At 45.1% G+C, this 25,316-nt stretch overlaps 1 protein-coding gene across 1 annotated transcript in view; it reads left to right on the top strand.

Moving 5' to 3' along the window:
- Positions 1–25,316, top strand: part of SYT17 (synaptotagmin 17) — a 136,779-nt gene that overhangs the window by 11,004 nt on the left and 100,459 nt on the right. The window contains exons 2-5 of the mRNA XM_040441340.1: positions 10,537–10,554; positions 12,375–12,523; positions 22,195–22,340; positions 23,507–24,126. Of these exons, the coding sequence (XP_040297274.1) occupies positions 10,537–10,554; positions 12,375–12,523; positions 22,195–22,340; positions 23,507–24,126 (933 nt within the window). The remainder of the gene's footprint in view (positions 1–10,536; positions 10,555–12,374; positions 12,524–22,194; positions 22,341–23,506; positions 24,127–25,316) is intronic.

Here is a 25,316-nt window from a genome sequence, read left to right on the forward strand (position 1 = left end):
GTACCATGTTTGGCTTCTGAACTCCTACCTTCTGTCTAGACTAGTTTTTGACTACATTTTTGCTGCATCCTTTGGTGCTTCACAAATCCTGACCGAGCTACACAAAAAAAAAAAGACAACTAGATCCACTAGGTTTACAAAGTAACCTAGAGAACTAGTTGGAACTAGAGGACTAGTTGGAGAATCACCAGGCATTTAAAAGGGTTGTTCAGGATTAGGAAAATATGGGAAAAAAGGCCTGCTTTAGTTTTCCTGAAACAGTGCCACTCTTGTCCATGGGCCATGTCTGGTATTGAAGCACATCCCCAATCAAGTTCTAATCTTGGACAACCATAGGAGGACCAAGTGTCAAGAAAAAGAGTTAAAAATGTGTGTGGTTCAGTTTAACTTTCAAACTAGCTTGCTCTTCCTCCACTTGTATCCTCCTCAGTCCTGTTCTATTTTGTTTCCTCCACATTTCCCAAGTTCTCTCCCATAATTGCTGGTCCCCACCTCCCATCCCTGAAGTCCTAACCCATCATTTCTATACCATACATGTTCTGACCTTCAACATGTTTTTATTCTCCATTTCCCTCCCACACTCATCTATCTCCTCGGTGCCAATTATTATTTCCCTCCCACCACTTGCTTTTTAGACCATCTCTATTGTCCGTAGTACCCATTATTCTACATATATATATATATATATATATATATATATGAAGGATTCTCTGGTATAATCTATGAGCAAGCACATACTTAGCGACTGCTACGCAACCATCTCATCTCACTGTAATCAAATGTAATCTAATATATCAGTGGGTCTGGAATATCAGTGCAGCACACGCACACTCTGCCTTGCATTGATTACCAAAGACAATGATTGTAAGTATTCCTATAGCATTGAATAATTTGCTAAATGTCATCGATAGATATCGGTATATTCTATTGTTTTCTAATCATAATGGCATCAGTTGATACCGGGAACCTGTAGTCGTATATTATAAAACTATATAGAACATTGAAGTCATTGTGTGACCACCTAGGCGGATCAGGTCTGTGTGTCTCTATGGAAAGATTCAAAGGGTGTGTACGACTGTATGACTAGCATTGAGCTTGGCTTAATATTGATTACAGAGATACTGTAGATACATGGGGTTGGTGATCAGATTTGGGTATGTACCTTCTACCTTGTTAACAAGGGGATATTTCATAAGTAGGGGGGGTCTTGGTATATGATTTGTGCAAATCATTTGTGAAAAGGCATAAAAAATGTAACAAATTGAATTAGGGAAAGTTATCGTTGGGAAGAATCTTCTATGCTATCCCTAATGTAGTCAATTATAATCTGATGAACATCATGGTTACTTTGTATCGGTTGTTTTTTAGTGCATTAGATTTGCTATTATCACATCAACTACTGCTGTCTTGTGTTCAGATGACTTTCATCTATTTCATTTATATTTTATATCACTGATTTACTGAATTACTACAGATGTTATATCTCTTCCATTAATAGAACGTGTGGACCGTTTGCCAAGTATATTAGGTCAACTATAATACGTGTAAAATATATTGTCTTGTAAGGCTCCATAAATTATTTTCTTTTTTTACTGAAGTACATATTGGTGTGGGATATAACAGTGTTTTTCCAGTTTTCAGTGACAGGGTCTATGGGTTCCAATGGTGTCCGTTGTACCACATGCCTGCACCATTCAGTGACATGCACCAGAGAAGATAGGGACCTGGGTAAAGAAGTCTCGCTGGCTGGTTATGTTGCTTTATCCTCACCCAGCATCAGCATGTGTCTGAATTAATTTTTGAGACTGAAGAAGAAGTCTGATAAATGGGGTCATGGGCGCTACTCAGGCATTAGGTTGGGAGTATTGGGGTGTTGCCCATACAAAAGGATCAGGGCACGTGTCTTTAAAAAGTTTGGTCTATCTTTAATTTTCTGCTGTTCAATGTGTTGCCCATACGGTGGTCATTTGCAGTCCACAATGGTGACTCCACCATGGACCACCACGTGACCACTTCAATCTGGTGAAATCAAATTAGTGTCTACCTGCTTTGGGGTTCCTTGACCCAAAGAAGTTTGGCAAGCTCTGCTATACAGGCATTGTTTATGACAGACGTGGACAACTGTTGAGTTCTTCATAGATCATCTCATAACCAGTTGTCGTCCCTCATTTGCAGTCCATGTGTTATGATAAATACTAAGTGGAAAATTTATCATGCCTTCACTCTAGAACTTTGCCTTCAAAAAGTCCCAAACTGGGACTCACTTGTGCAAAGATTTTGTGACTTTTTGCCTTTTTACGCCACTTACTCTAGTTTTGAATTATGGGTGAGAAAGTGGGAATGGTTAGCTATGTTTAATTACAGATTTATCACTGAGATTTTTTTTTTTTTAAGTCACAACAATAAAAGTCTCAAAACTCATTCTAGTAGATGGGTGGCATAGGAAAACTGGAGTAGCTTTTTTAGTCAGGTTTAAAGGCTATGGACAACTTCGGGACAATTTTTTATGATTGCATTTTAGTCATTTTGAGCGAAACATCTTTTTGTTTTTCAATTGGTCTTTATTAAAAATTTTCAGCAGTTTTTGTGATACATGAGGTTAAAAATCAGTCTACTTGCAGACTGTTACTCCTGAGTTCTATCAGCTGATGGCTTATGTGAAGCCTTATCTCTGATCTCTTGACCTCATAAACACTCATTATAGCTAAACTCTTATCGAACTGATAAGAATATGGCTTAGGCCTCATGCACACGACAGTGTTTTTTCACTGTCAGTGATTTGGCTTCAGTGGTCCGTGTCCGATTTTGCTTCAGTTGTGTTTCCTTGTGTCTTCCTTTTTTTTTGTCTGACTGGGGAAAAAAAAGGAAGGTTAATGAAAAGTGTAATTTTATTGCACCAAGGTCTTGTAGAAAAAAACGGACACGGACGCGCACACGGATGACATACCAGTAGTGCATCCGTTTTTTTTTGACGGACCCATTGACTTGAATGGGTCCGTCCTCCGTTTTCCACTGACAAGAATAGGACAGGTTATATTTTTTTGACGGACTGGAATCGCGGATCGCGGAGAAAAAACGGAGGACTATCAGTTTTTTTTCACAGCTCCATAGAAATGAATGGGACCTCCGCTAAACTGTGAAAAATGACGGAACGGACGCGGATGCACACAACGGTCGTGTGCATGAGGCCTTAAATGAATGTTTATGCGGTCAGGAGATCAGAGATAAGGCCTCACTCAGGAGTGACAGTCGGCAAATAGACTGATTTTTAACCAAATGTATAATAAAAACTACTTTAAAATTTAAATGAAGATGAAGAGTAAACCGCTATCATAAAAAAAAATCCCCCAAAGCTCAGTGTCAGAGTGAAGTTCCTTGGGCCCTCCAGAAGAAAAGATTTTGAGGGCCCACCCTCTGTGTACATAGGACCTTAAGAGCCCTGTTTTAATAGGGGTCTATTATTGTCAGAGCCTTCAGCAGGGTTGAACTGGCCCACCAGAGTACCAGAGGATCAGTCCCACCCTTCTGAAGGTGCCCGTAGTCTTCAAAGAAACTTTTGTCAAATATTACCCTTGTGGTAAATTCCCCCCAATGTTTCCAAAAAATGTTACCAACTCTTTGTAGAAACCTTATGGAGATACACCGAAACTAACATGTTTGTGTTAGATATAAAGTGAATGACATTTTTTTCCACTGTAATTTGACTTTTTCCCCATGTAAATGTTTAGACGGCGACATATGGAGCTTCCTGAGCTCACTCTTATATGACGTCATCCTTCTTGTTTCAACTATCAGATATTAAAGGACTTTTGAATAACCTTGCCAATAAGACAAGACAGGCCTCTCTCGTTTTCATCAAGACTGTCTCAGTGAGCGGCTTGTATCCACTATGATTAGATTTATGCCCACCAGCCCTGCTGGGGATTTATGTGATAAAACGCTGTACGTCCAGAGGAGTGTCTGATTTTTTTTTTATATTTTTTTTACTTGTTGCAAATGCTGAAGGCACACAGGAGGAATCATCTGTGGTGTCTGATTCCTGTCTCCCAGGAGAGGTGAGAGGGTCTGTGGCCGTGCCATCCTTTGCAGATGTTTCTATGGTTACATCCTCCGTTAATTTGTAAGCTAAGATCTTTCCTCTGATGGAAAAACAATCCTGCAATCACCCATCCCCTATTACTAGACGGTGAACTGGGAGGCCACGAGAAGGTCATGGGCGACAGTGACAATCTCCCAAGTCTGAGCTACAAGATCCATACTGAACCTCCCACCTATCTTCAGCTGATTGGTATCCTTGTCACCCTTTACTTATAAATAGTTACATAAGTAAATTATAGGCCACAGCATTTTTCATGCAGTTTCCCCATCCTTTACCATATTTAATTAAGCAGCTGTTGTAAAAAAAAAAGTAGAAATTTTGTAACAATATGGGACAATAGCACATTGGTTATGTTGTCTATATTCGTGGCGTTCTGTGTGATTTTTCAGTTTTTTATTACTCTTCTTTTTTTTTTTGTATGTAACCTGTGGTCCGCCAAATGTTTAGGTACTACAACTCCCAGCATGACCTGATTGCCGCAGGCATGACCCTTCACCAGCAATCTTCTGGTATGACTGAATGGACAAGTGTTACTAAGTGATGTATGGTGGTAAAGTGCAGAATTATGTCGGCGTATAAGTTGGTATTATGTGTACAGTACAGTATATGTCAGCAAAAATTTTGCATTAAGTGGCAGTATTATGTATATACAGGAGGCAGTATTATGTATATACGAAAGGAAGTATTGTTTAGACACAGTATGGGTATATTATTTAGCTGTTATATGGCAGTATTATTTGGATGAATGCACAAATATTATGGTGTCATGTATGGTGATAAATTGCAGAATTTTATGGACATATGTGGCAGTATTATGTATACTGTACAGTATATATCAGTAATAATTTAGCATTAAATTGCAGTATTATGTATATACAGGAGGCTATATTATGAAGACACTGTATGTGTCTACATTATTATATTACTTTCACACCAGAGTTTTTGCTGGATCCGGTAGGGTTCAGCAAAAACGCTTCCGCTACTGATAATACAACCATCTGCATCCGTTATGAATGGATACGGTTATATTATCTTTAACACACCCAAGACGGATCCGTCATTAACTTCATTGAAAGTCAATGGGGGACGGATCCGTTTTCTATTGTGTCAAAGAAAACGGATCCGTCCCCATTGACTTGTATTGTGGGTCGTGACTGATCCGTCTTGCTCCGCATCCTAGGACGGAAAGCAAATCTCCAGTATGAGAACAAAATTCATTTTGGAGCATTCCGATCTGTTCAGTTACGTTTTCAGATTAAATTTTTTATTGAGTTTTTCAAATAAGTAGATAAAAATGCGATACAAAAGGTAACAAATTGCAATGTCATGCAATGCCTTATACATTGTAGAGTAATCTCCAGACAAAGGAGGTAACAAGGTATAATTTCCCATGCGTAAATGCAGTAAGAACATGTGGCAACACTTGAGCAAAAAAAAATAAAAAATCACATTGTTTACATGAAGCAGAGAAGGCTATATGAATCTAAGCCTAATAAGCATGTACATAACAAAAAAGAAAGGGAAAAAACAAACATAGGGGAGCACAGAACATTAGGACACAGACAAAGAGGAAAGGCATAGGGGAAGGAGAGGGTAGGGGAGTGCGGGATTATAGACTGGCATTACGGAACTCATCTGATCCTCGGAAAGTTTCCCAAGGGCCCCAGGTTTGAACGAATCGAGAGGTGTCCTGAGGAGAAACGCAGATGAGATCTTCCATCCGCTGATGTAGGGCAATTTCTTCAAACCATTCCTCCGGGAAGGGGGGCGTAGGTGATTTCCAATGGCGAGGGACGACCGTTTTAGCAGCCTGTAACATATACTTAAGGAGCGAAACCTTAAAAGCAGGGATGGTCAGATCGAAGATAAACAACAAAAGTGCTTCAAGAGCGTCACTACCCGCACAATACGGTGCACAAAGTTCCAGTAAGGTCGCAGGATGGTGCAATTCCACCAAATGTGTAGCAAGGTGCCTTCGTCAGTACAGCACCTCCAACAGCGATCCGAAGCAGATGGAAACCATCTGTGGAGCACAGACGGCACTCTGTACCACCTGGAGAGGACTTTATAATTCGTCTCCTGCGCCTTAGTGGAAATTACTGCTTTATGAGAAAGAAGAAAAGCCCGTTTCCATTGAGATGGGGTAACGTCATTCCCCAGATCACGATTCCAGGCGTGGCAGAAGGAGGGGAGCTGGTCAGAGGTCTGGAGAACAAGCAAGTTGTAAATGGTGGAAATGTCCCTGAAGACAGCAGAGGGGGCAAGACACATTTGTTCAAACACCGTAAGGCTCCCGCGTAAAGTGTGGGTGGCACGTATAGAGGAGTAAAAATGTTGGAGTTGTACGTATTCAAAGTTATGCCTGGGGCGTATTAGAGAGGGCTCCATCAATTGATTTAAGTGCTTCAATCCCGCGGTAGTGAGGACATCACAGAACCGAAGGGGGCGCAATTTAGTAGCAGTGAGGAAGGGTTTCGAAGATTGTCCTGGGCAAAATGCTGGGTTATCAGTGATCGGCGTTAGAGGGCCAGACGTATCAATGAGGAGTGTACGCCGATTAATGGACGCAATTGACGCGAAAGTGTGATTGGCTGTGAAGGACAGTGGGGGGATTTTAAAACCCGGCTTGCCTGCTAACCATGGAAGGACCGTGAGCGCGTATGAGGAAGAGGCGCGTGCAATATTGACCCACGTTTTACTGGAATCTGAACGCAACATGTCCAAAAGTCTGGCGTATACCGCGGAGTAGTGATATAGTTTACAATCTGGCAAACCAACACCCCCAAGTTCTTTAGACTGGGTCAGAACCTCCCATTTTATTCGCGGCCTACCAGGGGCCCACACAAAACGCGTGAAACAGCGTCTGAGTTGTGACCAAAAATTGAGCGGTAATCGGATGGGTATGGTTTGCAAGAGGTAAAGCAGCTTGGGCAGTAGGTTCATTTTCAAAATGCTGACCCTGCCGAACCAAGAGAAGTCTCGGCGGTGCCATGCATCTAGGTCTTTCTGGAAACTTCGCAGAAGTGGGGCAAAGTTCAACTTGAAAAGGGCGGGTAGCTCCGTCGAGATTTTAACCCCAAGATATTTAATCCCCGCCGATGGCCACTTGAATGGGAACGTAGATTTAAGCGATGAGACTAGTGTTTGAGGTAAGGATATATTCAGTGCCTCTGATTTGGTCATGTTGATTTTAAAATTTGTCCATTTACCAAAGAGTGCGATCTCTCGCAGAAGGGACGGGAGGGCGAAATGGGGGTTAGTGATATATAGCAAGAGGTCATCCTCAAAGGCCGCGCATTTATGTTCCACATCGCCAATCGTGACCCCTGAGATGTCTGGGTTAGCACGGATCGCGGAGAGGAGGTGCTCCATTACTAGAACGTACAGAAGAGGAGACAGGGGACATCCCTGGCGTGTGCCATTGCGGATGAGAAAGGGTGGAGAAAGGGCACCATTGATTCTAATTCTGGCCGAGGGCTGGTGGTAGAGACTCAGTATTTTCCCCAAAAAGATTTGGCCCAAACCCAGTTTAGACAGGACAGATCAAAGAGAGTGCCAAGATATACGATCGAAGGCTTTCTCCGCGTCTAAGGACAAAATCATAAGAGGGGTGTTGGAGACTTTTGCGTGGTGTATAATGTCCAAGGTCCGGAGAGTGTTGTCGCGAGCCTCCCTTCTCGGGACAAAACCCACCTGGTCATTGTGTATTAGAGAGGGCAAGAAAGCTTTCAATCTATTAGCTAATAATTTGGCGTATATTTTTAAATCTACGTTCAACAAAGAGATGGGACGGTAACTAGCACACAAATGGGGATCTTTGTCGGGCTTAGGGATAACCGCGATGTGGGCCATAGTGGATTGGGGGGGAAAGGGGTCTTGGGGAGACACCGCATTGAAGACCTTCACCAGAAAGGGAGCAAGGATGGTGGAGAAAGATTTAAAGAAGCCAGCGGTGAACTCATCAGGGCCCGGACTCTTACCGCCCGGAAGGGACGCGGTTCAGTTACGTTTTGTCCCCATTGACAATGAATGGGGACAAAACTGAAGCGTTTTTTTCCCCCGGTATTGAGACCCTATGACGGAACTCAATACCAGAAAATATTAACGCTAGTGTAAAAGTAGCCTTAGCTATTATATGGCAGTGTAATTTGAATGTCAACTTGAATGGCAGCGTCAGTATTTCTATAAAATTTGACCGGTAGTTGTGTCAATCTGCATCAGAAACGGACCCAAAAACAAGAAAGGGAACAAAAACTTTTCTTTAGTAAAGACCAATTGAAAAAAAGGTATTTAGCCCAAAGGAGTAAAATGCAGTAATAGAAGAAAAAAAAATCCCCCCAAAGGTGTCCATAGTCTTTAATGTTTGCTGTTGGTCCCTCTTTCCTCTATGTACACACCTGCCTAGTAGCATGAAGGGTAATTTACTGTCGGTGCTAAGTAGTAGTAATATAATTAGCAGCCTGATCGCAGAATACGAATTCTCCCCTTGTAATTGGCTTAATCGCTGGTCATTATTGCATAGTTAACAAAAAGGGCATATAGCGGCACTAAGCTTTACCACTCATTAATTTGCCTGTTATCTAATGTGCCTAGTGCTTTAGTAATCACAGGCTAATGATCAATGTGTCTGGACCATTTACAATTATGTTCCCTGATGAGTTTCTAATAACACAGACCTATCTACTAGGAACACTACTTTCTGTATCCTCCAGACAGTGAACCTGCGGGTGTATTCTACCATATAACATGTGTATAATATTATAGATTTATAATATATATTATATAATATTGATGACCTATCCTCTGGATATATCATCAGTAGGTGATGAGCGAAATTTTCAAAAATTCGATTCGGCTGCTTCGCCAAACTTGGACAAGAAATTTGATTTGTTTCGAATTACTTAGCAAAGAATTGCATTCCATTGTATAGAGTAGTCGCAATGACGGGGACCGGCGATCGCGCTGCCCCCCCATCATTTAACCCCTCAGCTGCCGCGTTAAACACTGATTGCAGCATCTGAGAGTCACATATCAGGGAATTAATCAGGGCTTGAAACAAAAAAAAAAAAAAAAAAAACATACTTCATCTATTTAATTGCGAAAAGCCCATGTCACGCTGAGTGGGCAAGGGGACGTCATCAGTGAGTGTATTTTATTTTTTTACTGCCGTTTCAGGAAAACTTGATTCGTTACCACAAAGTGCCAGGAAATTCGGAATTCGTGGCAAAATCAGATTCGTTAAGGCCTATTGCACACGACCGTAGGACTTTTTCAGTATTTTGCGATCCGCAAAAAATGGATCTGCAAAAAATACGGATGACATCCGCGTGCATTCCATTTTTGCAGAACGGAACATCTGGCCCCTAATAGAACAGTACTATCCTTGTTCGTTTTGTGGACAATAATAGGACACGTTCTATCTTTCAAATGGAACGGAAAAAACGGAAACAGAATGCATACGGAGTACATTCGTTTTTTTTTTTTAATGAATGGTTCCGTATTCGGTCCGTATACGGAACGCAAAAAACGGAACGTAAACAGAAAAAAAAAAACGTTTGTGTGCAAGAGGTCTAACTTTGATTCGCTCAACACTAATCATCAGTGTCAGATCAGAGGGACTCCAACTACATGCACCCCCGCCAATCAGCTGTTTGAAGAGGTAGCGGCACTTGTGTGAGAGCGTTGTTTCTTCTTCAAAATTTCCTGTGCGCCATCTCGCTTGTAGAAGAGGTGCCGTGTAATTAGAACTGCGCTGCTGTAATTACATTGCTCCAGCGCTGCAAAAGAGACGACACGGGTAGTTTTGAAGCCAAAGCAGTGCTCGGAAACAGCCTCTTCGAACAACTGATCAGTGCGGGTGGCGGGACCCGGACCCCCTGCTGTTCTGATATTGATGAGCTATCCTGAGAATAGATCATCAATATCTTTGCTCTGCACAACCCCTTCAATTTTAGTGCAGTCAAAAACGTGTGTTTTAGATCTTTTTTGTTCCTTTTTCTGCCTTTTATTTCTCCATGCCTGCTGAGCAGCGGGCTCTTCTCGGTGTGATGCTGGTGCTATGCTCACTACTGTAACCCAGGAAGATGTCTCCACGCTTCGGCTAGCCCTCCCTCTCACAGCATGCAGTCTGACAGAGAGACTGCAGCTGCATCCCCCTCCTCATTCTCCCTGTGAACTATTTACTGGTATTTACTGTGTAACCCTAAATGGACAGTCTCTACATGTTTGCTACTTTTAGAGCATTCTCTTTGAATTCCACATAAAGCAATTAATTATGGAAGCTGATAGTCTTAGTTTGATAGTCATGACAGGTTGTCACAAATTTGTCCTGACAACATTCTGTGAAAAAAAAACAACAAAAAAAACCCACTAAATTGGTTTTGTTCTTTCTCTTAATGCTTTCCAATTGAATTCATTGCGGATATCAAAAAGGACAGTTGGAGCCAATAAATGAGGTGAGTGGAAACCGAACATGTGATATCACATTTTATCATGGAAGGTGGATGGATAGCGGCCACTCAGCGCTCAGCCCCTCCATTCATTTCTATGGGGGGGGGGGGGGGGTCCAGAGATAGCAGAGCGGTGTACTTGGCCTCTTTTGGCCTCCAGGAGGCAGCAGTTTTTTTAATTTCATTCATAACTTTTCCCATCAGCATACCTGTATGTGGTTTGGGGAAAGGGTTGTATTTATAAGGGGAACCATTTTACGGACTCCTCAGGTATGTTTTTAAAGTATGGATTTTAATCAAATGCTAGAGATTTCCCCATTTCAAAAAAAACAAGCATTTCATGGTACATTTAATATATTGAAAAGCTTTTATAAAAATTTTTTGATGGGGGATGAATGAGAAAAGTCAGCAATTTCGCAATTCTTTGAATTTTGTTTTTAAATGGATTGTCCGGGTTCAGAGCTGAACGCGGACATAACCCTCTTCTTCACCCATTCCGCCCCTATGAGTGGAGCATCAGAGCATTTCATGCTCCGATGCTCCTCCTAGTGCAGGGTAAAGGCTGTTTGTTTACATTGGCACACTGGTAGGCGGAGTGTTTTACAGGCAATGCTAAAGACCGCCCATTAGTGCCGGTGATGTCACCAGGCTCACTGCTAGGTGGAAACCTCTGCCTAGCATGCCCATTAGAAGCCTAGTACGTCACTGTATCTGAAAAAAAAAGCCCTTGCCCAGAGCAAGGGGGAGCATAAGGACTGAACGGGTGAAGAAGAGGTTAAGTCCGGGTTCAGCTCTGAATCCGGACAACCCCTTTAATAGAACCCACTGTGTGCTATAAGTGTCAGCATAATTTTGGCAATGCCAAATTTATTTAACTTTTTAGGTTTTCCTTTTTTTTATTTTGCAGAATGAGTTGACTGTCATTGGTGCCATTTTATGGTACATATTACATAGCCTTTTGGATTACTTTTTTTACTCTGTCTTTATGGCGTTCTCTGTGCAGGTTAAAGGGCATCTGTCAGCAGATTTGCACCTATGACACTGGCTGACCTGTTACATGTGCGCTTGGCAGCTGAAGACATCTGTGTTGGTCGCATGTTCATATGTGCCCGCATTGCTGAGAAAAACTAATATATGCAAATGAGCCTCTAGGTGTAACGGTAACGCCCCTGTTGCTCCTACAGGGTCATTTGCATGTATGAAAACATAATTTTTCTCAGCAATGGGGGCACATATGAACATGGGACCAACACAGATGTCTTCAGCTGCCAAGTGCACATGTAACAGGTCATCGGTACAAATCTGCTGACAGATGCCCTTTAAATAACATGATTAGGGATGAGCGAATCGACTTTGGATGTTTCATCCGAAGTCGATTCGCATAAAACTCTGTTCCAATACTGAGCCGAAGTTATTGCTTCGTGTAATAACTTTATAAATTAATTTGTACTGTAAAAAAACATTTCCCGAACTCTGTTTCAGTTCCAAGGTATCACCAATACTTTCTAATACTGTACGGAGCTCCTGCTCTGTACAGTATTAGGACAAAGTTTTATGTGAATTGACTTCGGATGTTTCATCCGAAGGCGATTTGCTCATCCCTAAACATGATAATTGTATAGTTTGGGTCATTACAGACATGTTGATACTAATCATGCCTCCTTTTTTTATTTATTTTCAAAATTTTGATCATGTTATTTAACCAATTTATACATTTTTACATTGTTTTAGCCCAGTTTGGGGATTTGACCATGTAATCTCTTGATCATTTCTATAGTACGATGTCAACATAACAAATTGCTACTTGTTGCTATGTTTGGGCACAGGGTTTCCTTTCCAAAATTTCTGATCTGCTGCTATGTCGGTGGACGTGCAGAAACTGCTGTCAGAAGTGTTACGAATGCAGCTGCTGCCAGTCAAGTGAAGATGAAGTGGAGATCCTGGGGCCCTTTCCTGCTCAAACACCACCATGGCTGTTAGTATAGTGGCGGCTGCATGATACTGTATTGCTTCTTTTAAAGGTACGGCTACATAGCGACGCTGGTCGTGCAACAGCTGTCGAGGCCAGGATCGCAGGGACATTGCGGTATAGCGGTGATCCTATAGAAATGAGTGGGGTCTGCTATTTTGCTTTGCTATTCAGCGGTTGCAGTTCCGGTACATGTGCGACTCATGCTGCGACCCCATTCATTTCTATGGGATCACTGCTAAACTGTGATGCCCCTGTAGTCCTGGCCTCAACAGCTGTCTCCTGACCAGTGTCGCCGTGTAGCCGTACCCTTATTGTTTTTTTGTTTTTGTTTTTGGAAGTGGAGGTAAACAATAAAATAACTCCGTAAACCAGAATACATAGGCCCATATTTACTAATGTAAGTACACCTAGATTTTGGTGTAAATTACGTCAAAACTGTTGCGTAATTTGACGCATCTAGGTTTTGAGAAATTATTTGCACCTAGTGTAAAAATGAGGATGTGGCTTACTGCGAAAGGGTGTGGCTGTGCCTGAAATGAGTGCGGCCCAAAATGTGATGTTTTCTGCCAAAACTGTGCTATAATTCTGGCATAAAATTCTGTCTCAAAGTAAGCCAACAATAGTTAGTATAGAGTCAGAGAACCGGGTGTCTCCCTGCACCACATTTATCATCCAGACTGAACCTCGATGATAAATCTGCTGCAGGTCTAGGCGTCTGGTCTAAGTTTAGGTCATATACAGAATTAGTAAATCTGCCCCAGTGAGTCCTTAAGTCTGCCTCGTTATGTAGCAGTATGGGTGATTGGGATATACACTGCTCAAAAAAATAAAGGGAACACAAAAATAACACATCCTAGATCTGAATTAATTAAATATTCTTCTGAAATACTTTGTTCTTTACATAGTTGAATGTGCTGACAACAAAATCACACAAAAATTAAAAAATGGAAATCAAATTTTTCAACCCATGGAGGTCTGGATTTGGAGTCACCCTCAAAATTAAAGTGGAAAAACACACTACAGGCTGATCCAACTTTGATGTAATGTCCTTAAAACAAGTCAAAATGAGGCTCAGTAGTGTGTGTGGCCTCCACATGCCTGTATGACCTCCCTACAATGCCTGTGCATGCTCCTGATGAGGTGGCGGACAGTCTCCTGAGGGATCTCCTCCCAGACCTGGACTAAAGCATCTGCCAACTCCTGGACAGTCTGTGGTGCAACGTGACGTTGGTGGATAGAGCGAGACATGATGTCCCAGATGTGCTCAATTGGATTCAGGTCTGGGGAACGGGCGGGCCAGTCCATAGCATCAATGCCTTCGTCTTGCAGGAACTGCTGACACACTCCAGCCACATGAGGTCTAGCATTGTATTGCATTAGGAGGAACCCAGGGCCAACCGCACCAGCATATGGTCTCACAAGGGGTCTGAGGATCTCATCTCGGTACCTAATGGCAGTCAGGCTACCTCTGGCGAGCACATGGAGGGCTGTGAGGCCCTCCAAAGAAATGCCACCCCACACCATTACTGACCCAATGCCAAACCGGTCATGCTGGAGGATGTTGCAGGCAGCAGAACGTTCTCCACGGCGTCTCAAGACTCTGTCACGTCTGTCACATGTGCTCAGTGTGAATCTGCTTTCATCTGTGAAGAGCACAGGGCGCCAGTGGCGAATTTGCCAATCTTGGTGTTCTCTGGCAAATGCCAAATGTCCTGCACGGTGTTGGGTTGTAAGCACAACCCCCACCTATGGACATCGGGCCCTCATATCACCCTCATGGAGTCTGTTTCTGACCGTTTGAGCAGACACATGCACATTTGTGGCCTGCTGGAGGTCATTTTGCAGGGCTCTGGCAGTGCTCCTCCTGTTCCTCCTTGCACAAAGGCGGAGGTAGCGGTCCTGCTGCTGGGTTGTTGCCCTCCTACGGCCTCCTCCACGTCTCCTGATGTACTGGCCTGTCTCCTGGTAGCGCCTCCATGCTCTGGACACTACGCTGACAGACACAGCAAATCTTCTTGCCACAGCTCGCATTGATGTGCCATCCTGGATAAGCTGCACTACCTGAGCCACTTGTGTGGGTTGTAGACTCTGTCTCATGCTACCACTAGAGTGAAAGCACCGCCAGCATTCAAAAGTGACCAAAACATCAGCCAGGAAGCATAGGAACTGAGAAGTGATCTGTGGTCACCACCTTCAGAACCACTCCTTTATTGGGGGTGTCTTGCTAATTGCCTATAATTTCCACCTGTTGTCTATCCCATTTGCACATGTCACGGAACCATGAACCAGACGTACAACAAGAGATAAGTGAAAATAGAAGGCTTTATTGAAAATAAAGCTGTAAAGCAAAAGTCCAAACGGATGGTGAAACCGAGCAGAGTCTTTGCGAAGCCAGAGGTCAGGAACCAGAAGGGTAGTCAGACGAAGCCAGGAACAGGAACCAGCAGGGTAGTCAGACGAAGCCAGGATCAGGAACCAGCAGGGTAGTCAGACGAAGCCAGGATCAGGAACCAGCAGGGTAGTCAGACGAAGCCAGGATCAGGAACCAGAAGCAGCAGCAGTCTTAGAAGCATGTGAACACAAGAGGACCAAGCAAGGAACTGAAGCCACAGACCTCCTATATATATGAGCTAGGCATCCAGCTCCTCCCAGGGGAAGGAGGAGCCGCAGGGTGGAAGGCTACAAGAAACCCAGGACCCAAGATGGCCGCCAGCACATGTCAAACGAAGGAGAGCAGCAAGCAGGTAAGACCATGACAGTACCTCCCCCTCAAGGGCCCCTCCTCCGCGGAGCACAAAACGGTTTCTGAGGGAAGCGTGCGTGGAAGGCTCGGAGCAAGGCAGGAGCATGGACATCTGCGGAGGGAACCCAGGAACGCTCCTCTGGACCATAACTACGCCAATGGACCAAAAACTGCAACCGACCGCGGACCAGGCGTGAGTCCAGGATATTGCTCACCTCATATTCCTCACGATTGCCCACTTGGACCGGACGAGGCCGAGGAACCGAGGAAGTGAAACGATTACACACCAGTGGCTTCAACAGGGAGACATGAAACACGTTGGAGATCCGCATGCCAGGAGGAAGCGCAAGGGCATAGGCTACCGGGTTTACCCTGCGAAGCACTCGGAAGGGACCAACAAAGCGAGGCGCCAGCTTGGGAGTGGGCACTCGAAGGTTGAGGTTGCGGGTGGACAACCATACACGGTCTCCGACCTGGTAGGAAGGAGCAGGCGCTCGTCTGCGATCAGCCTGGAATCTCTGGCGCTGCGCAGAGACCTCAAGGGACTTCTGGATCTGTACCCAAGAAGCACGTAGGACGGAAAGGTGATCCTCCACAGCCGGAATATCCTGGGGAGAGAATACCTCCGCTAACACGGCAGGTTGGAACCCATAATTGGCCATGAAGGGAGATGTCCCAGAGGAAGAGTTCACCGCCGTGTTCCTGGCAAACTCAGCCCAAGGCTGGAGGTCAACCCAATTGTCTTGGTGATCGGAGACATAGCAACGAAGGAATTGCTCCAAGGCCTGATTGGATCGTTCTGCGGCCCCATTGGACTGAGGGTGGTAGGCCGAGGAGAAGGAGAGATGAATCCCCAACTGGGAGCAAAAGGCGCGCCAGAACCTGGACACAAACTGACTCCCCCGATCCGACACAATCTCCTTAGGCAAACCGTGCAACCGGAAGACCTCCCTGGCAAAAATCGTGGCCAACTCTTGTGCAGAGGGTAACTTCTTGAGAGGAACACAGTGGCACATTTTGGAAAACCGATCCACAATCATGAGAATGACCGTATGGCCTCGGGATGCAGGGAGGTCCACAATGAAATCCATCCCCAGGTGTGACCATGGGCGCTCCCCGGTGGCTATGGGTTGCAGAAGGCCCAACGGAAGGTGCCGAGGGGACTTACTCTGGGCACAAACGGAGCATGCCGCTACATATGCGGCGATGTCGGAACGTAGGGAAGGCCACCAGAACAGACGTGAAACAGCCCAGGACAGCTGATTCTTTCCAGGATGCCCCGCGGTCTTGGAGTTATGGTAGGTTCGCAACAACCGAGTGCGCAACTCCTCAGGCACAAAACATCTGCCGTTGGGTCTCCCAGAGGGAGCACCAGATTGAGCCGCCAAAATCTGCTCACCCAGGGGAGAGGTCAGGCTGGTGCGAATGGCGGCCAGGATCTGATTCGGAGGTATGACCGAAGTCGGAATCGACTCCTCCCTGGACAGCTCGGAGTACTGCCGTGATAAGGCATCCGCCCTGATGTTCTTGGAACCGGGTAGGTAGGAGACCACGTAATTAAAACGTGACAAGAACAGAGCCCATCTGGCCTGACGTGGTGTCAATCTCTTGGCCTCAGAAAGGTAGGTCAGATTCTTGTGGTCCGTCAGGATGAGAACCGGAACCACCGAACCCTCGAGCAAGTGCCTCCATTCTTTAAGGGCCTGCACGATGGCCAATAACTCCCTGTCACCAATCTGATAGTTGCACTCCGCGGAAGACAGTTTCCGGGAGTAAAACCCACAAGGAAGCAGAGGACCCTCTGGTGTTCTACGCTGAGACAGAAGGGCGCCTACTCCCGTCTCAGACGCGTCCACCTCGAGGACAAAGGGCAACCCAGGGTTGGGATGCGACAGAATCGGAGCCGACACAAAGGCGGACTTTAGGGCCTCAAAAGCTCGGATGGCCTCGAGCGGCCAGACCTGGGAATTACTGCCCTTCCTGGTCAGATCCGTGAGAGGCTTGGCCAGCATGGAAAAGTCCCTGATGAACTTCCGATAATAATTGGCGAAGCCCAAAAAGCGCTGCAGGGAACGAAGACCACTGGGCTGGGGCCACTGTAAGACAGCCGAAACCTTCTCAGGATCCATGGAGAACCCCTCAGCGGAAATGATGTAACCTAAGAAGGTTACCTGGGATCGGTGAAATTCGCATTTCTCAAGCTTACCGAACAGCTTGTTCTCTCGTAACCGTTGCAACACTCGTCTGACATCCAGAATGTGGGCCTCCATGGATTCAGAATATACCAAGATGTCATCCAAATAGACTACCACACACTGCTGCAACAGGTCACGGAAAACATCGTTGATGAATTCCTGAAAGACTGCGGGCGCATTGCACAACCCAAAGGGCATAACCAAGGATTCGTAATGACCGGTCCTGGTGTTAAACGCGGTCTTCCACTCATCGCCCGCCTTGATCCTTACCAGGTTATATGCCGCCCTCAGGTCGAGTTTGGTAAAGACCGTGGCCCCTTTAAGGCGATCGAACAGCTCGGAAATCAAGGGTATCGGGTAAGCGTTCTTGATCGTGATGCGATTGAGACCCCTGTAATCGATGCAAGGCCTCAACTCACCGCCCTTCTTTTTCACAAAGAAAAATCCAGCCCCTGCCGGGGACGAAGATTTGCGAATGTGTCCGCGTGAAAGCGCCTCCCTCACGTACTCCTCCATGGCCTCATTCTCCGCTACCGACAGTGGATAGACTTTGCCACGAGGAGGAACGGCACCAGATTGTAACTCTATGGCACAATCGTATGGGCGGTGCGGAGGTAGGGCAACCGCGCGCACCTTATCGAATACATCCCGGTACTCCTCGTATTCAGGAGGCAACAGAGAGTCCGAGGAAGTACACAGCAACTTGACAGACCCATGGATGCAACTAGCCCCACACTGCGGTGACCACGAGAGGATCTCGACCGATCTCCAATCGAAAGTCGGATTATGCTTCTGGAGCCAGGGGTACCCCAAGACCACCGAGTAGTGTGGAGACGAAATAACCTGGAGGCAGACCGACTCTCTGTGAACGGCACCAATGGCTATCCCCACTGGAAGGGTCTCATGAGTCACGTGTGGCGGCAGAAGGGGTCTGCCGTCTATCGCCTCAAGAGCCAGTGGGGAACCTCGAGCCTGCAGAGGAATGGAATTGGCGGCAGCGAACACACTATCAATGAACAAACCACCAGCACCAGAGTCCACCAACGCCTGGGTCGTCACCGAGCCCCCGACCCAGGAGAGGACAACAGTGATCAGTGGTTTGTCAACACGGGAAACCGGGGACGAGGAGACTCCACCCAAGATCTGCCCCCGACAGGATCTCAGGGTACGAGCGTTTCCCGGACGGTTCGGACATGCCAACCGAAAATGCCCACCGAGACCACAGTACATGCATCGGCCCTCGCGTCTCCGGAGTGCCCTCTCCCCCTCGGACAGGCGAGCAAACCCCAGCTGCATGGGTTCACCCCCAGACAAGTCATCCCCAGGAGGCGTGGGAGGAGAGGGAGGCACAGGTGGGACAGCAAACGTAGGCACCAATCTGTTAGAAGGCCTCCGCAGGTTCTCCTTAAAGGAAGGTCTCTCCCTGAGTCTGGTGTCAATCAAAATCAGGAAAGAAATAAGAGACTCGAGCTCAACTGGTAGGTCCTTAGCTGCAACCTCATCCTTCAAGGCATCCGAGAGACCATGAGAGAAAGCAGCGACCAGAGCCTCATTATTCCAGCCCACCTCTGCTGCCAGGGTACGAAACTCAATGGCGTATTCAGCTACGGATCGTGAACCCTGTCTGATGGACATAAGGAGCTTCGCAGCAGAGGCAGCACGAGCCGGCACATCGAATACCTTCCGAAGAGAAGCAACAAAACCGGAAAACTCGGCAACCACCGGATTGTTGTTCTCCCATAAAGGGCTGGCCCAGGCCAAGGCCTTGTCCGAGAGCAGCGAGATCAAGAAGCCCACCTTTGATCTCTCAGTAGGAAAGGCATGTGGCAGCAACTCGAAATAAATGCCCACCTGGTTAAGGAAACCTCGGCACTGAGTTGGCTCTCCCCCAAAGCGCCGTGGAAGAGGGGCAGAACCGGTCATACCCCGAAACACCGCAGGCGCAACAACAGGTGTCGGGGTAGACTCTGGCGCAACAACCGGAGCGGCAGTAGGAGCGAGCCCAGGAGCGACAACCGACCCATCGGCAACGGGAGCGAAATGAGCCGTGCGTTCAAGCAGGGTTTGCAACGCCACAGCGAACCGACCCAACAGGTGATCCTGCTGATCAAGTCTGGCAACCAGCGTGGGTAGCGAGGATGGCCCTGTACCGTCAGAATTCATGGCTTGGTCCTAATGTCACGGAACCATGAACCAGACGTACAACAAGAGATAAGTGAAAATAGAAGGCTTTATTGAAAATAAAGCTGTAAAGCAAAAGTCCAAACGGATGGTGAAACCGAGCAGAGTCTTTGCGAAGCCAGAGGTCAGGAACCAGAAGGGTAGTCAGACGAAGCCAGGAACAGGAACCAGCAGGGTAGTCAGACGAAGCCAGGATCAGGAACCAGCAGGGTAGTCAGACGAAGCCAGGATCAGGAACCAGCAGGGTAGTCAGACGAAGCCAGGATCAGGAACCAGAAGCAGCAGCAGTCTTAGAAGCATGTGAACACAAGAGGACCAAGCAAGGAACTGAAGCCACAGACCTCCTATATATATGAGCTAGGCATCCAGCTCCTCCCAGGGGAAGGAGGAGCCGCAGGGTGGAAGGCTACAAGAAACCCAGGACCCAAGATGGCCGCCAGCACATGTCAAACGAAGGAGAGCAGCAAGCAGGTAAGACCATGACAGCACAACAGCATATGAAATTGATTGTCACTCAGTGTTGCTTCCTAAGTGGACAGTTTGATTTCACAGAAGTGTGATTGACTTGGAGTTACATTGTGTTGTTTAAGTGTTCCCTTAATTTTTTTGAGCAGTGTATATAGCTTTAACCAAGATGACTGACAGGTATGAAAATAGTAGTAGTATTATTTGTATGGCAGAATTTGCAAAACATGTACATGCAACATTTTAAAGGAATACTCCAAGAAAACCTAATACTGTGTTATGGTACTGCAGAGTCCAAGGTATCGGTTTATGACCAAAGGATACTTTGGGGTTCATAGAATCACCTTGTCAGGAACTATCCCCTTAGCCTCCTCACCAGATATAACTCAGTGCATCAGTGTTTGCCCAGATTGTTTCTATAATAGTATATATATATATTTATATATATATATATAGTGTTACAGATTAAGTAAACTATAGGTTTTACGTTTTTCCCATGGCATTACCCTCGCAATCCCCACCGCCACCATGCCTCACTGTGTCTATACTCCACATCACCTCTCTCTTCTAGTATTGACAACTGGGTGTTATCATTCCCCTGTCCCTGAATACTGACAGCATTCGGTCATCGCTGATAGTATCAGACTGTGTAGGGAGACATCTAATTGACAAGGAGAATTGTAACATAAAGTTGTCAATCAGATCTGACCTACACATAGACCTTTTGCAGAATATAAGGATTTCCAATAAAACACATCAGGAGAGGTAACAGAACCAGTGACTCATAGGTGATGGTTTATCTTTCCTTTTCTTCTCCATCCAACCCAGACTGCCATGACAACTGCTCCTCAAGACCTCAGAGTTTTGCCTCTTGATTCTGCAGCCATCCCCAACCTATATAGCAACATAAATAAATTCAGTCTACAGGCCAATCCTCAGAATAAATACAGACCCAGGAATAAATATAACCCTTCCCCCTGTTACCAAATACAGGCCCCAGTCCCCTAAACAGTCTATATGCCTCTTAAAAAATAGAGATCCCAGAACCCTAAAATATTAGGGTACATCCATACAGGGTGTATACACTCTAGCGTTTATAATATCAGAACAGTGGAAAAGATTTTACTAAATGTCCTACACATGCTGCAGAACAAATCTGCACAGAATACGTACAGAAATTGACCTGCAATACGGATTTTAAATCTGCATCATGTTATTTTATACTACAGATTTTTACCAGAGATTTCACCCTTTGCCATGAATAGGGTAAACTCTGCAGTAAATATGCAGCAATAAATACTGTTGAGGGCATACTGTTACAGTGCTCAAGTGCTCAGACCAGACCCCTGCTAAAAAAAACAAAAAACAGACCATACCCTCTAAATAAGTACAGATCCCCAAACCAGACCCCCTAAATACAGACCCAGCGTTGACCCTCTAAACTAATACAGACCCTAGAGCAGGGGTGCACAACATTTTATGGTTGGGGGCTACATTGTCAGACTGAACCAACCACAAGGGTCGGAAATAAAAATTAAAAGGATATAACCAACTGAAATTCTGCATTTATTGCATATTGAAAACACAATGTATGCCACAAATATCTAGTTAAACTTCCAGGACTCCCATCTAATGGGAGAATACATAAAAAAAATACATGTGAGCAACCACAAGACTTAGACATACATATCTGTTATAAGATGTAGGGGGGCAGCACAAAATGTTATTGAGGGCCGCATGTGACCCTCTGGCTGCAGGTTGTGCACCTCTGCACTATATAGACTACATACAGACTCAGGGCAGACCTAAATAAATGTACATCCCATAAACATAGACCACCTGAACTTATACAGCAGCTTCTGCTTAGCCTAGCCCCTGCTCTTCCTTCTTGGCTTGAGGATCTCAAGAGGTCATGTAACCATATGGAGGTCCTTCTGTAGGTCCTTCAGAAACCACAATAAAACCAAAATGTGCATCAAAGCTTTGGGCAATTTGGTCCTCTGGTCCCAGGCAAGCACCCGAACTGTCCATTTTCAATTGTCTATATATCAACATGTTGTTACAAATGTGTGGTTCATTATACTTACCAGGATAAATAATCGCAGTGAAGACAAGGAAGGAGATTCAGACAATGCAACAAGTGAGCCTCCTCCGACTCCACAGGAAACATCACCTGACAGAAGACGATCTTCAGATACATCCAGATCTACATATAGTCTTACTAGGCGCATTTCAAGTAAGACTTCTGAATACTGTAACTTATGTATACATCCTTTATTATTGAACCCACCACTAGCACTAAAGGTATAAAGCTCTAATATTTTGGACTCAAGAATTCTTCTACCTGAGTCTGCAGAGATTTTTTTTTACAATGTAATCAAGTGATGGATTTAGTGGCAAAGTCGAACTCTCCTGGAGGGCACGTTGAACATCTGCGTGTGATATGAAGAGGGTCTTTCAGGATGGTAGCAGCTGTGTATAGAGCTAATAAACAGAAAAATGGCGTGGTGAGGAATTGCTTAAACCCATGTATACAGGGGAGCAAATCCTGCACTTGTAGCCTGTTGCTAATGGCGATCCCCAGTAAAAATGCATACAGTGGAGGATGCCCGCAGCGGACCACAAGTACCACAATAGACATCCTACACAAGATAGCAATTATGTGGATGTGATAACCAATATAGCAATATAATACCAATTTTGTTATTTTAATGTGTATAGAGCTGCCAGGAGTAGCCGAGCCAGCACTTGGCTATTTTCAGTACTCCCATAGTGGTGAACGGAGGGTGGCCATTCTTGAGCGGTACACTCACCTTCACTTCGAGGTGCCCATTCTGGAAAACGGAGCGAGTTCCAGAGGTCGGCCTTGCACTTATGCCAGTGATATGCCATCGATGTCTGAGATGGGCACACCTCTTGTTACCCTGTTGATCAGCTGTTTGAAGGGGCCACGGTGCTCCAGTGACCACTGCGGCCCTTCACACTGCTTCATATAGAGCAGCTCTGTACTTTCAGTAGCGATTGTGCCTGGTATGGCACCTCTGTCCTATTAACTTGAACCGGGCACAGCTATAATACGAGACACAACTGCTACTAAATGTATGGAGCCGTATCTAGTAAACAGCTTCAAACAGCTGATCAGTCGGGTGTCGAGAGTTGGACACCAAGATCTTATATTGATGGACTTTTGATAAGTGGATTTTAAGGAACCGGAGAATAATGCCTTTGACACCTTCATTCTGCAGTTCAGTAACCATATTGCACACCCGTTAAAGGGCATTAGTATAACATTTTCATTGTATGGCTTTGTGTTACAGATTGTGAGATGTTTATCTAGTTTTATTAGTGCGCCCCATACCTGTATAGTATTCACATAAAATATCATATATTGTTATCTTCTAGGTTTAGAATCCAGAAGACCAAGTTCTCCATTAATTGACATTAAACCAATTGAGTTTGGTGCATTAGGGGCAAAAAAAGAAATTGTGCAACCAACCGTACTGAGGAAAACATATACCCCTGAGGACTATTTTAGGAAATTTGAACTCCACCTGTATCCTGTCGATTCCAGTAATGATGATGTAGACTCATTAACAGATGATGAAATTCTAACCAAGTATCAATTAGGCATGCTGCATTTTAGCACTCAGTATGATCTGCTTCACAACTATCTGATTGTCAGAGTGATAGAGGCTAGGGACCTACCGCCACCCATATCTTACGATGGTTCCAGGCAAGACATGGCTCATTCAAACCCGTATGTGAAGATATGTCTACTGCCGGATCAGAAGAACTCTAAGCAAACTGGAGTCAAACGTAAGACTCAGAATCCAGTATTTGAGGAGAGATACACTTTTGACATCCCATTTTTAGAAGCCCAAAGAAGAACATTGCTGTTGACAGTGGTGGATTTTGACAAGTTTTCACGACATTGTGTTATTGGGAAAGTCTCCATGCCGTTGAATGAGGTTGACCTTGTGAAAGGAGGACATTGGTGGAAAGCTTTAATACCAAGCTCCCAGGTAGGTTGAACATCATATATTCATGGATAAAGCATCTCATATTTGCTGAGAAATTAAAAATGACTGATGTACTGGATAAGTACTTTCTTTCTGGGAGGTGTGGCTTTTTGTGTATAGTGTTAATTTTTTTTTACATTTTTTATTCATCAGTCATGTATAGTCTCAGTAGATGTGGTGGGTCCATAGCAAAGATAAAAAATGTTTCCCCTTCCTGGTGCTGATTGACACTATTACATATTTGTCTTCCACAACTTGAGGTCCTGGTGTCTCTTTTCCTGGAACATTGCACCTACAGAGGCCACATCCACAAGCAGTTCTCATTGGAAAAAAAAACCTCTAAAAAGGTGTGATGATGTCTGGCCCATCAATCAACTGGAGATGGTGTGGCAGTTGCGGAGAGAGCAGAGCCTCTAGGAGTAATGCCAACGCCCCCGTTGCTCCTAGAGGTTCATTGGCATTTATTAAAACATAATTTTTCTCAGCAATGTGGGCACATATGAACATGGGACCAACACAGATGTCTTCAGCTGCCAAACGAACATGCAACAGGTCAGCCAGTGTCATAGGTACAAATCTACTGACAGATGCCCTTTAAGACTTCCTGCTCTTTGAGAGCAGCTACATGGACTATAGACACAATGGACAAGAGGGGACCACATTGACTTTTATGGGAGAGGTTTCTAGGCATGCTAGTGGTCAGGAGGGGGCAGATAAGCTTTGATATCATATATGGTGAATCCTGTGTTATCTATACAGAGGTGATATCTGTCATTGTAATTCTGCCTGTGATGATAACGAGATAGCGACTGAAAAGTTCCAGCCCACTCCTACCCTGAGGAGGGGAAAATGATGGTTAGCCCACGGACGGTCTAACTGTGTGTAGTTTAGTTTAGAAGTTGTTTGGTCAATGATTTATTAGTTCACGTTATCTTTATGAGCTGCCGAGTCCTCTCGGTGGGGAAGGGTTGTTGGGGGGGAAGAGGGCACTGGCCACCATCCCTTTGAAGGAGCTGTAAATAGCTCCATAGCTAAACAAGATAATGTCCTGCATAAACATGACATTACACTTGTGTCAGTAGGTTGTCTTCAAGGTGGTAAATAATTGTTAATTCCACTATGCACACCAGGACCCCTGGAGTACCAGAGGACTCCATTGGATTGACTGTATAACGGCAGTAAAGCTATACCGG

Source organism: Bufo bufo, chromosome 7, assembly GCF_905171765.1.
Source record: "Bufo bufo chromosome 7, aBufBuf1.1, whole genome shotgun sequence".
NCBI lineage: Eukaryota > Metazoa > Chordata > Amphibia > Anura > Bufonidae > Bufo > Bufo bufo.